At 30.5% G+C, this 13175-nt stretch overlaps 1 protein-coding gene across 1 annotated transcript in view; it reads left to right on the forward strand.

Annotated features, from left to right (window-relative positions):
* The first annotated feature begins 590 nt into the window (after positions 1 to 590).
* Positions 591 to 13175, forward strand: part of LOC128181099 (deleted in malignant brain tumors 1 protein-like) — a 54325-nt gene continuing 41740 nt past the window's right edge. The window contains exons 1-13 of the mRNA XM_052849369.1: positions 591 to 651; positions 907 to 931; positions 3232 to 3294; positions 3624 to 3786; positions 4190 to 4317; positions 5048 to 5083; positions 6534 to 6572; positions 7261 to 7423; positions 7519 to 7637; positions 8680 to 8700; positions 9383 to 9433; positions 10770 to 10935; positions 11025 to 11143. Of these exons, the coding sequence (XP_052705329.1) occupies positions 625 to 651; positions 907 to 931; positions 3232 to 3294; positions 3624 to 3786; positions 4190 to 4317; positions 5048 to 5083; positions 6534 to 6572; positions 7261 to 7423; positions 7519 to 7637; positions 8680 to 8700; positions 9383 to 9433; positions 10770 to 10935; positions 11025 to 11143 (1120 nt within the window). The 5' untranslated portion in view covers positions 591 to 624. The remainder of the gene's footprint in view (positions 652 to 906; positions 932 to 3231; positions 3295 to 3623; positions 3787 to 4189; positions 4318 to 5047; positions 5084 to 6533; positions 6573 to 7260; positions 7424 to 7518; positions 7638 to 8679; positions 8701 to 9382; positions 9434 to 10769; positions 10936 to 11024; positions 11144 to 13175) is intronic.

Raw genomic sequence — 13175 nt, forward strand, 5'->3', positions numbered from 1 at the left:
TGCAATTTCATGTGTAAGAAGGTATACGTTTGATTTTATTAACTTAAAGATGTTTCTTTCTATTCATATTACTCATCGATATTTAAAACAATGATCTGCTGCTCCTTCGCCAACATGCAATTAAAGAAAAACGTTTATGATTACGACAGGAACACAAACATTTAAAATATAAATGGCATCAAACGACTCCGTTCATTTAAAAAAAGAAGCTTTTAAAAATAACACAAAAACTGATATTCCTACTACCAGTATCAAAGAGCAAAACTACAAAGATAAACGATCAAGATGTTTAATTGAAAGGCAAATTCTAAAGTCTAGATAATGTGTCGTTAAGACCAACAAAATATGATGTTTGTTTCACCTTGTGTCAGTACGCAAAACAAAGCGTACTGTCGGGAATTGCAATGTATGTGTCAGAGTTATCAATTTAAACGAATTTAAAAGATAGGATCGATATGCAAATATATTAAAGATTGAATTGAAGTAGAAACAAAACATGAATTTAGTTCGGCCCTGTTAATGTATACATATTTACATAGTTATCAATGCATATATATGAGATAAAACGTCTGTATTTTGAACACTCTGCATATCGTTTAAACCATTCATATCGGTTAAATAAACATGGAGCGGCGGCCGTTAATGTCACCGGTAAGTTTAATTGATTTTATGAGGCAAAACATCAAACTTTTTGCATGATTGATTAGTTTGGTATTGGGTTTTTGTTTTTGCATTTGGCATTGTTTATACATAAACAAATCTGAAAATCACAATCAAAGTAAATTCAGTTTAATCCGATATCTTGTTATGTTTGAACAATGATATCCATTAATTTTATATGATATACTTATATCATTTGACAATTGAATTGCTAGATGAATCAATCCATTATGTTTTGTTTTCCAGGTCCTTTTTGTAGCAGTTATAATAGGTATGTTGAAGAAACTGACATTATAATGAATCGTATTATCTATGCAATTCATATTACATGTGCATTTAATGATAATCGATATAATCGACAATTAAAGAAATTGTATTCCTTCTATACATTAATTTTAAAAAAGTCCGAGATGGATATCATAAATATGAACAATAAAATGCTTGATTTTGTATTGTATGCGGGCTGTAAACGTTTTAAGTAATTGAAAAATAATCATCATAATGACGAATATTCTAGTAATTCCCCTGTATTAAGTTTAAATATTAAACAGCCGAATACAATGACATAACAGTGTTTTTGGAACAATGTGTCGAATAATGGCTATCGTTAGTTAATGTGAATGTTGACCATAAGTGATATAATTTTGAAATTGTATCAATTATGGACGGCTAAGTAATTAATGGTAAAATTATACCAATAATGGCCAGGATTATGTACACTTATGCAACATAAACGATTTTGCATTATTAAAGGTTACCACAAATAATGCAATTTATATTAAAAATATCACTGTTTTGATAACATGAATCGTACTTTAGGTTCCCTTTCTGTATATTTTTCAAGTTAAATTTAAAAAAGATTTTAATCTAATAGGTACATGCTAAAAGGAAACACATTTTATGCCTGCATTCACGGCTTCTTTTTGGAGTAAAAAAGACCCATTATAGATAGTTTATGTCCAATAGTAAGATAATGAAGTGAATGAAAAGGATAGTTTTAAGTTTTAATTTACAATTGTCTTTAATGTCTATGACCAGCTCGTTTTGGATACCGTATTTTAAGATAATTAATGTACAATGATATGACATATCTTCATTAAATGAAAGGGAAATACGACAAAACGAGCAGAATCTCTAAAAAGTAAAATGAACTTTAGCGAACTTAACAACCTTAAAACAGTCTAGAAAGAGGTTTGTTCCTTAACTTTTAAAGAGTTCGTGGTCCTTATTTGTTTGTGCATAAAATATTAAATCTTAATAAAGCATTAACCCCCCCTCCCCCCACCCCCACGGGTTGGCATTGCATATGATATCGGACATTAACGAAATAAATACATGAACACCGTATTGTTGACATTTACATAACCAAGCTTTAAGCCTACAATAATGCTTTTAATTTCACTACACTCTGCTTAGTTTGAATAATCTAACTGTGTCTTGGGGCAAGTCATTGCCACAGTTAAAATGCCCCCCATATACCCATAATGTAGCAAAAAATTGTGGAATCGCTCAGAAATTGCATTGAAAATAATAGTTAAATTATTCATTACAAACCATTCAGAGGCTGTAAATATCTTTCATCTAAAAATTTAATTCATATTAATGAAGAGCTCAACACTTTTTCGTCAACTATTTTACTTGATTCGAATGTACACACCATGTTGACATTCAAAACTCAGGATTTTTCATATCAAATGCACTGAGTTGGAGTTATCTCCCGTATTTTCTTTGATGAACAGAATATATGACAAATTTTCAAAGAAAATGTACATGTATTTGTAATATCGTTTCTGAGTTTATACATGCAAAAATGATTTTGTGGAAACATAAACTAAAGAACCTCCTGTGATTTAGCGTGAATGTAATGCGCATGCAAAAGATTATAAAATCCAAAAAATCCAGATGATTTCCGGATTTTTAAAAAGAATTTTCGTTGATTATTAGTGAGTGAAACGTGATTGAGAAAAAATAAAAACAAATTGGTAATCTTCAAGTACCAATGATGTTTAAAATATATAAAACAAAAGACAGAACTCTTCCGATTTCTCGGTATTAAAGCCCAAAAATTAGAGTTTATTATCTTAATATAGTAGTATAGATACTCAATTTAGCCATAACCGAAACAGTGAAACATGCAAAATTCTGAGTCAAAACATTACTTTTACATATATAATGTTTATCAACAAGTATTATGAAATATTTACTTTAAACGGAATACATTTTATATCATAAACGCTCAACGATGCACTTGTTTTGCCTTTTTCTCTTATGTCATAAATGGATTTTGTGAATTTTGATCCTTAATGATACACTTTTAAATCTGTATTATAAATGGACGGCTAAGTAGTTCAATAATATTTTAAAAATATATCATTATTGGTCATGATTTTGACAACTTATGCAATATTATTATAAATGGGCGGCTAAGAAGTTTAACAATATTAAAAATATATCATTATTGGTCAGGGTTCTGACCACTTATGCAAATTTTTATCATTAGTAGATATACTGTATCATTAGAGTTTGCTACTCAGCATATCATGATGGCTTTGATGAAATTCTTATTTACAGGATTAGGGACACCGATTACAGCAAACTATACCACGGAGGATTATCCAAGGCAGTTCTCCGCCGGTTTGTACATTTAAAACAACATCAATTAACTGGTGTCGTCAAAGTCTGAAAATAAATTTTACAAATTTTTCCTATTTTTTCCCACAGGTAACACATTAAAAGTAAAAAGACTGTATTTACTTGATTGAAAAAAAAAATAAAAGGAACATTCACTTGCATTGATAATTATATATAATTACTATACCTAACTCTGTGTACGCCTTATGTCCTCTTGCTGGTATGGTCATTTTGAGCTGATACAGAAAATAATATAAACATTTAATAACCCTTTCGTTTTGCATGTTTTTATTTATGTGTTTGTAATTATAAAATTAAAATTGCACCGACAGGATATTCAGAAGTCAGCATAGAAAACGGGTATTATGGGCGTCTGTACGTGAGCCATTATGAACATGGCTACACCAGATCAGAAGTATGTTACAATGAATTCAACCGATACGAGGGAGAGACGCTGTGTCAGAATCACGGATATTCATATGGTTCATATATTAGGTATGACATTTTAACTTACAATAGTTATAGTTTTTAATACGACCTTAAGGTACCTCACGACATCAAGATTTACACTTTTTAAGACAATACGTCACATAATGACGATTGAATTGTTTGTATGTCATTATAGCACATCCTTTTGAACAGCAGATAATGACTTTCAATCCCTTGGGAGCTTTACTTCATTTTAGGTGACCTAAATGTCTAGAAATCATTTTTTTTTTATCAAAAGTTAAATATATTTTATCGCCAGTTTGACTTGTATACGTCCTATGCATCATGCTATCTTCCATAATAACTCTTCTGCTGATTATGAAACTATGCCAAGGTATTGTGAGCCACTCTCATTAATTATAATGCTAAACATGTACCGTGAAACTGTTTGTGTTTTTTTTTAATACAGCGTATCTCCAAGAAACAGCCACAACACAGTGAGCACAGATTGTAGTTCATACAGATACGACTTATATAGACATTGTGACATTCGAAGACTTGGCTACTGTGCACATGTTGTTTACCTACAATGCTATGGTAATTTTTTTCAGATTTCTTAAGAAAAAATCTCATCTTGAAAAAATGTTCACTGTAAAAATAACTTAGTTGTTCTGGCTGTCAATTCGTGTGAAACCCAAAGGACCTCTCAGAAAAAAGGCAATTTATTTGTAGGCGGATTGAATTTCATCTATCTTAATATGAATCGTATATTGATACAAGTTAACAATATATTAATTTATTTTTGACAATTGCCTATTATCACAAAGTTGCCTAATAAATAGATTAGTAAAGCATTCTAAAAATTAAAATCTGAAAGATATTTTTGAACAAAATCGTGACCATTCCCCTTTAATGACTTTAAAGATAGGGTTTTATATTCGAATTATGCTCATGTCAATTTGAAAATTTTGAAATTACTGGTTGGGTGTAAATAACAAGTTGTCATGTTTTAATTTTATATTTACACCCAGCAAGTGAATTCAAAATTCACAACATGACACTTATCTCCTTCTAGAACCTAATGCAAATAATTAGAGGTCAAGTGTTTCTTTTATTGACTTGATGGCATCAGTTATGAAATACTATAACAAACATTCAGTTACGTTATATATACCTGCACAACTGAAAATGTTGGATTCAAGAAATATTAATTTAAATTAATGTATTGACAAGGATATTACTGTTTTTGAAACGAAGAAAGAAATAACCCAAAGAAATAATCAAATGGACTTTCCCATGATTCTCTAAGATTTCTTTGATATTACAGAGTCATCTACAGTGCCGTACGGTTGGTGGACACGAGGTGAGATATGTGTGAATATTAAAGTATTTGCAGCTTCTATTGATATTTGTACAAGTTATATATATATATATATATATATATATATATATATATATATATATATATATATATATATATATATATATATATATATATATATATATAAGCACAAACATTGCAATAACTCTCAAATTGACATATACCTGCCCATAGGTGTATATATATATATATAAATCTACATCATTCACTATGGCGGGTATATGTCAATTTGAGAGTTATTGCAATGTTTGTGATTATATATATGTGTGTATCTATGCAATGTGTTTCGTTCCGATCCTCTCAAATTGTCGTTTATCTGTATTCCACCTGTATCTCAAGCGACCGTGTAGTGCGCGGCCAGCGCGCTAGGTTCCGTTCGTCATCGAAAGCAAGATTTTTGTCTTGCCTGGATGGCCGAGTTGTTGGCGCGGTGGCCGCTCACTGCTAGGAGAATGGGTTCCAGAGGTCGTGAGTTCAGGCCTCGGTCGGGGTGGAGGTGGAGCTCCAACAAAAGTGAAATCCCCTGTGCTATATATATATCTATATCATTCCCTATGGGCAGGTATATGTCAATTTGAGAGTTATTGCAATGTTTGTATATATATATATATATATATATATATATAGAGAGAGAGAGAGAGAGAGAGAGAGAGAGAGAGAGAGAGAATAATACATACCTTTTCCATATCAGAGCTTGTATCAGCCCAAGACACAAATATCAGCCCGAGGGCCGAAGGCCCGAGGGATGATATTGGTCGAGGGCTGATACAAGCTCTGATATGGAAAAAGGGTATTTATTATTATATTTATTACATACTTAGTAATAAATTATGTAAAAAGGCATCAACTTGAACAAATTGATTTTAAATATTATCTGAAAGTAATCTATACATGTATTAAATAAAACAATGAGATCTTATTGTTTTACCAACATGTTGCTACAGAACTGGAATTTCCTCTCGTGTTTTAAAATTAAATGTTCCAAAACTGAAGTTATTAACTGCATTTGAAGAAATGTTTCATTTTTCATCTGTAAACATGCACAAATGCCGAAACGGAAAAAAGGCAAAGAAGTTCCGCAAGAGGTGTGATATGGATCTGTAACAGCCCCGGAGGCCGATATGAGTTGTGTGATGTCATATATATATATATATATATATATATATATATATATATATATATATATATATATATATATATATATATATATATGCAATATTGTATTTTAATCTAGATATTATATTTAAAAAAACTGACTAATACAAGTCAAGATTATTTTCTGTGTTATTATACCAAGAATCATATAATAACACAAATAGTAAACAGTTCTAAAATCAATTGAAAATCAATAGAAAAGTTTGTGGCTAACGCTTACTTACTGATTACGAAATCAAAACCGCAAAATGTCATTTATTAAAATTACTTTTCACAGAAACCACAGAAGGAACAACTCAACAACAGTTCACTGTTGGTAAGTTATGTTATTTCTCAAGAGTGTGCATGTGTCATCAATCTAGAAATTTAAAGTGTAAACATTAATGTGAATATAAAACAACCCTACTGATTAATGTTTACACAATTAGAAGAGATGCCAGTTTCAGTCACTCTTGATATAATTCAAAAGACATGTAATAATGTTATCGCCTCATTTGAAATTTCCAACAGTGTAAGTTTTCAAGATAGTCTGTACATTATTTCAATTGGAAGTACATAGATTCTATGAGGAAAATAGTATTACTATTTTTGTTAAAAAACAAAGTGCCACTTGTAAATAAGAAAAAAGGAGTCAGAAATGTCAAAATGTCAGAGAGCTGCCTAAGAAAAGTATTTTAAAACCCCGTTTGGTTTTTTTAAAGAAATTTTTATCTAGCCTGATATTTCTCTGATATCTTTGTATCTTTTAGTATTTTAGATTAAATACCAGCTTATATATGATTTCTAACTTTGAAAAGGAGGATAGGTATTTTTAGGATATTTTTTTACTTTATTTTAAAATAAAACCTATGAATGAACCAAAGATGTAAAACATGTAATCGCAGCTAAGAGAAGCAATTGTGCATGAAAATATACGAGGCAATTGACGTTCGTGTGTCCCTTTTACTTTCTTTTTGTATATATAATCATATCATTGTGAATAAAAATGACATTTCCATTGGTAGGATATTCTGATGTTACCTTAGAGTACGGGACTTACGGGCGTGTTTACATTCGACATTATCAATATGGCTACAATAGATACGAAGTATGTTCAGATGGTTTCTCAAGTACTGATGGAGAGGCGTTATGCCGATCAAAGGGATTCTCCTATAGTTCATTTTCAACGTATGTTATTTAATATCATTTACTGTTTGTCTCAAATGAAATTTGTGTTATGAAATGCCTATGTATTGTTCATCATTTTCCATTCCTTTTTGCAGAACTTCTCCAAAAAACCATTACTACACAGTGGCCACAAATTGCTATTATAACAACATTTACAATTGTAACATCCGGACACAAGGCTACTGTTCACGAGCAGTATACCTCCATTGCTCTGGTTGGTTCATCATCTCTTTGTTTCAAAAACACAAACACCGTTTCAAGCTATGAATATTGTTACTTTTTTTGGAAATGCCATATTTAGGCGATTGATGGGCATAAAAGTGTAGGTTTTAAAAATGATGAGTTAGTACAAAACAGATAAGCTTAAATATTCTTATAGTTTAATTTTTCTGAAAAATTAATTTTTTGTTAATTGGAATGAAATCTAATATGTCTTACGGTGCTACCGTTGTGGCGAACGCAGCAAGAATTACACATACCTCGCATCTTTGTCAACTTAGTGATATTTTGACAGTTATTAATTAACATCAAAGGATTTTTTAGAGAGAAAGAAAGAAAGAGAGAGAGAATTATATAACATTTCTAAGCTGACAAAACACATAGACTTGCTTATCCCCCCCCTAAAATGTGTTGTATTTGGTCAATTAAAGAGTAAAATTTATGACCTTTTAAAATTCCAAATGACGTTATCACATTTTTATTTGACCTTAATGTTTTTAGCCATGACTTTGAAATTCAATTGGCATAAAGTGTACAAACGTGGGATGGTTTTGTCCAATTTCAGTTACACTTTTTTAGATTGTAGAAGGCTAAATTGTACAAAATCCAAGTGAACATCATTCAGATGTGCGTTTCGAAATTATCAAAATACGCTGTACCGAAATATTTTGCTGCCTTGAGTAATAGATGGATATGATTTATATTATTTTCTCAGGTAATTGATAAAAAAAATAATTTAACATAATTTAAAGCCATTTCGTGTATTTGAGAACATTTCAAATACATGTAATTAATTTCACGGTTGTTTCATACTAACTCAACTGATGTTAAATAGCATACATTCATATCATGCACTTTTTAGCTTTTTGTGATAAATATTCTGTTATACATTACTAAAGAGAAAATATTTACCCTAATAGTTTGCACTTTAATAGTTTTTTTCAATGTTTCACCGTTTGAAACAAACACCCCCCCCAAAAAAAAACAAGGGAGCAAAAAGGAATTATCTTAATATAATATCTTTTACAATGTTTCAGGTTCAACGACACTTTGGACAAGTAAGAAATTTATATATAAAGCTTACCATTTACTACATGTAGATTATCCTCTAAATATGAATTATTCATGAAACAAATTGGCAAATACAGAGAAATTCGTATCTAAATCACAAATTGAGTAACAAGCTCTATCTTGTCGTCTTTAAGTATCATTATTCATAATCAGGTTATTCATATCAATGATACTTATATATCATGTAAGGTAAATAAGCTCAAATGAAAATGTTTTTAGCATTCAAAAAACTTGAGCTAAAATTAAAAAAAATGATTCGTCTACAACATGAAAAAAATATATCCAGCTGCAGCATTCGTTGTGGACTTGTTATATGTTTCTTTTTGTAATATGAAACTAATAAAAATTATTATTCCGGATGGTATTTGCAATCGGATTTTCCTAGCATCTGATATTATGAAAGCAGCGTCGTGATATTTTTTAAGACAGAATGTGCTTCAAAGTCTCAAAATAAATCTTCAAGACAAAATATTAAAGATGACCTGATAAACTTCCTACAAAATGGAGGCAAATTTATAATACATGTATTATATAATAATCTCCACAAAAACAATATCACTAACTCTCCATACAAAAATACTATTGTCACTAGTAATGAAGAATACGGAGGTGTTTTTTTTAACAATATCAATTCTTGGAAATATCATTAATTGATTTATCATTTAACAGCATGGAAAACATCACCACCTACATCAGCATATACGAGCCTGTTCACCGTTTGTAAGTGAATATGTTTGTTAAATTCAACAGTCATGTAAGTTGGGACATGAATTGCATTGTTATTTAAATAAAACTCTTGACGCAAATGTCATTGCTCTAATTGCAATATACTTACCAAAGTGCCTTTGCATTAAATAAATGTTATAAAAGCAATATAGCAAACAATATTGAAACTTTTATTTATCATAACCGTTCACTTTATGGTACTTTTGAATTTAACTATTTTGATATCAGGATAGAAATGGCGGTAAACATGTTGTATGAGACCTACTCTTATACTGTAGAAGCACATATTTTCGTTGGGTCAACATTTCGTTGTTTTTAAACCAAATAAGATTTCGTTGGCATTTAATTTCGTCAAAGCGTAATCTCTGTTATTCATTATTTTTGGTTAAAAATTCGTCATGGATTTATTTTTGTTGGTTTAAACTGTCGACGAAAAATAACGAAATTAAATCCTTAGCGAATATTTCTACTTCTACAGTATATTCTAATCTGCAGAAAAGTAAATCATATCCACGAAATAGACATGGAATCAAACACACATTTTTTACCAATGAATGCTTTTCTTTTTGATTGTGGGTATTGCATAAACAAAGACCGTTGCCCAACTAATGTCTCAAAGTCACAAGCTTAGGTCATTAAGAGGAAGATAAGAGGGAGATAGACATTTAAAAACATTTTAAAAGTATTTGATTGTAAATAATATATTTTTCACTAAAATATTTTGTCAGAGAAGCTAGAAATTTTGAGAAATCAATATCAAGAAGCGTGAATTTTATGTTTGAATAAATCATGATTCTGGGGAAGGGTGGGGCTACAATAGATGGTTGAAATTGTTACATAAAAACAAATTGAAAAAATAATGCAAATCTATTTCCCCAAAAACTGAATCAAAAAGTGATTTTTTATTAAATACAAGAATATATATATATGTACGAAATTTATTATCGTTTTTAATGAAAATTCACTGCGCTTAATTGTCCAAAAAGTTTTTATTTGATTCCAAAAGTTCCTTTGTTAAGAGTTTTGACTATTGTTGGAAAGGCAATAATTTTGCTCATGTTTTATCCTTTCAGTTTTACTGCATTGTTTGGTTAAATTAATAATTTGGTGGGAAAAAAGATACAAAGAGCAAAAAACATTTGTTATATACCATAAAACTTTTACAGATTGCCTAGCTGAAAACCCTCTAGTATTGTCCATTTGGTTGTAAAACATATATTTTTAGCAACTAGAATCAATTTCAAACAAAATATCTAGTGTATATTATTTGTTTTGAACTTTTTGTTTAAATTATCATGTTATTATGCATGAAATTTTTTGGTATCGGCAGCTAGATACGCTGATGTGAGCTTGGAGTACGGGACTCACGGGCGTGTTTACATTCGACATTATCAATACGGATACAACACATACGAAGTATGCTCTAATGGTTTCTCAAATACTGACGGAGAGGCGATTTGTCGATCAAGGGGATTGTCATATAGTTCATATACAACGTATGTGATATGTAATCATTCGATGTTTGAATTAGATTTAAAATGTCTTATACCAATGTATTGTACTTTAATGGGCACGTTTTTTTCAGTACTTCACCAAGCAACAATTTCACCACAGCGGCCACCAATTGCAATTCATACAACATTTATTTCTGTAACATCCGGACTCAAAGCTACTGTTCACGGGCAGTATACCTTTATTGTTTTGGTTGGTATATCACTTTTTTTCCACAGTTTCGTACTTACAAATATTTATATTTATTTATTATTTATTATTATTTATCATTATTTATATATAATATATATGCAATCGTCATAAGCTTAACGATTGAAGAGCATAATATTGCATTCTGTTTTATGTGAGATTTAATAAGTTAGATTTAAAGAATATAAACTGCATACATTCATATTCAACACCTAAAATAGCGTTTTAGTTATTAACATTTTTTATACTATAAAACGAGGAAATATGGCACACTACAAACTACAACTTGGTCTCTGAGAGGCTAGTGCAAGATCGACACCTCCTTTATTAAGAGAAAAACAATAACGATTGCGGATAAATCTGTTCAAATTATGTGTTTCTGTTAAAGGGAATTATTTTGAAGGTAACCAGTAAAAAAATAACAAAAATACCTTATTGTGTTATTTTTGTACCAACAGTGGCTTTATTTATTGAGCGCCATTCATATATTTGATTTCTTAATGGTCACTGGTCTCATCGTTGCATGGTTAAATATAAATGACTGTTACTCTGCCGCTCCTGATAATGTATTCGAGTAGAATAACTACACCACTATTTACTTGATTTAAATATACGAGCATATGTGTTGCTTATATATATATATATATATATATATATATATATATATATATATATATATATATATATATATATATATATATATATATATATATATATCTGTCTCTGTGTGTGTGTTTATATCTGTCAGAGTTTAAGCGATAAGGTCAATCTTGCTAGAACACTCAGAACCTGTGATAAATATGTCAAAATTTGCGTTTTTGGTGGCATAATTTGTGTTTGCTCAAATCAGGTGACGATTTATCAACACGCAAGTGTAAACAAGCTTAGTAACACCTTTAAATTTACCATATTACGTTTATAAACAACTACCTGTTGGGAATTATATTATCTGTTTTGTTTTGTTTCCATTTTATTAACCATCTGATTTATTAAATGTTGAATGCTCTATGAAAAGCTATGAAATGAATTTCATCCTACACGTTTCACTTTTTTTTCAATATTTAAAAGCAACTACTTGATTAAGATATCATTTCTTGCATTGCTTTTTAGCTCAACTGAGCCAAAGGCTCAAGTGAGCTTTTCGATCACAATTTGTCTGTTGTCTGTCGTTGTCGTCGTCGTTGTTAACTTTTCACATTTTCATCTTCTTCTCAAAAACCACTGGACAGATTTCAACCAAATTTGGCACAAAGCACCACTAGGTGATTCAAATTTGTTCAAATGAAGTGCCACGCCCTTTTTTAAGGGGAGATAATTGGGAATTATTAAAAATTTGTTGGTATTTTTCAAAAATCTTCTTCTCAAAAACTATTCAGTCGGAAAAGCTTAAACTTGTGAGGAGGCATTCTCAGGAAGTGTAGATTCAAGTTTGTTCAAATCATGGTCCCCGGGGTAGGGTGGGGCCACAATAGGTGGATCGTGTTTTAAATAGGAATATATAGAGAAAATCTTTAAAAATCTTCTTCTCAAAAACTATTTGGCCAGAAAAGCTCAAATTAAAATGGAAGCATCCTCAGGTAGTGTAGATTTAAGTCTGTTCAAATCATGATCCCCTGGGGTAGGGTGGGGCCACCATTGGGGGATCAAGTTTTACATAGGAATATATATAGAGAAAATCTTTAAAAATCTTATTCTCAAAATCTATTAGGCCAGTTATTCTCAAATTAAAATGGAAGCATTCTCAGGTAGTGTAGATTCACGTTTCTTCAAATCATAGTCCCCGGGGGTAGGATTGGGCCAGAATTGGGGGATCAATTTTTACATAAGAGTATATAGAGAAAATCTTTTAAAAAATTTCTTTTAATAACTATTTGGCCAAGAAATCTCAAATTGGCGTGTAACCATCCTCAGATAATGTAGATTCAAGTTTGTTCAAATCATGGTCCCTGGGGTTAGGGCGGGGCCAAAATGGGGGATACATTTTTATGTATAGAGAAAATCTTTAAAAGTATTCTTCTCAAAAGTATTAGGCTAG

This window comes from Crassostrea angulata, chromosome 4, assembly GCF_025612915.1.
Source record: "Crassostrea angulata isolate pt1a10 chromosome 4, ASM2561291v2, whole genome shotgun sequence".
Lineage (NCBI taxonomy): Eukaryota > Metazoa > Mollusca > Bivalvia > Ostreida > Ostreidae > Magallana > Magallana angulata.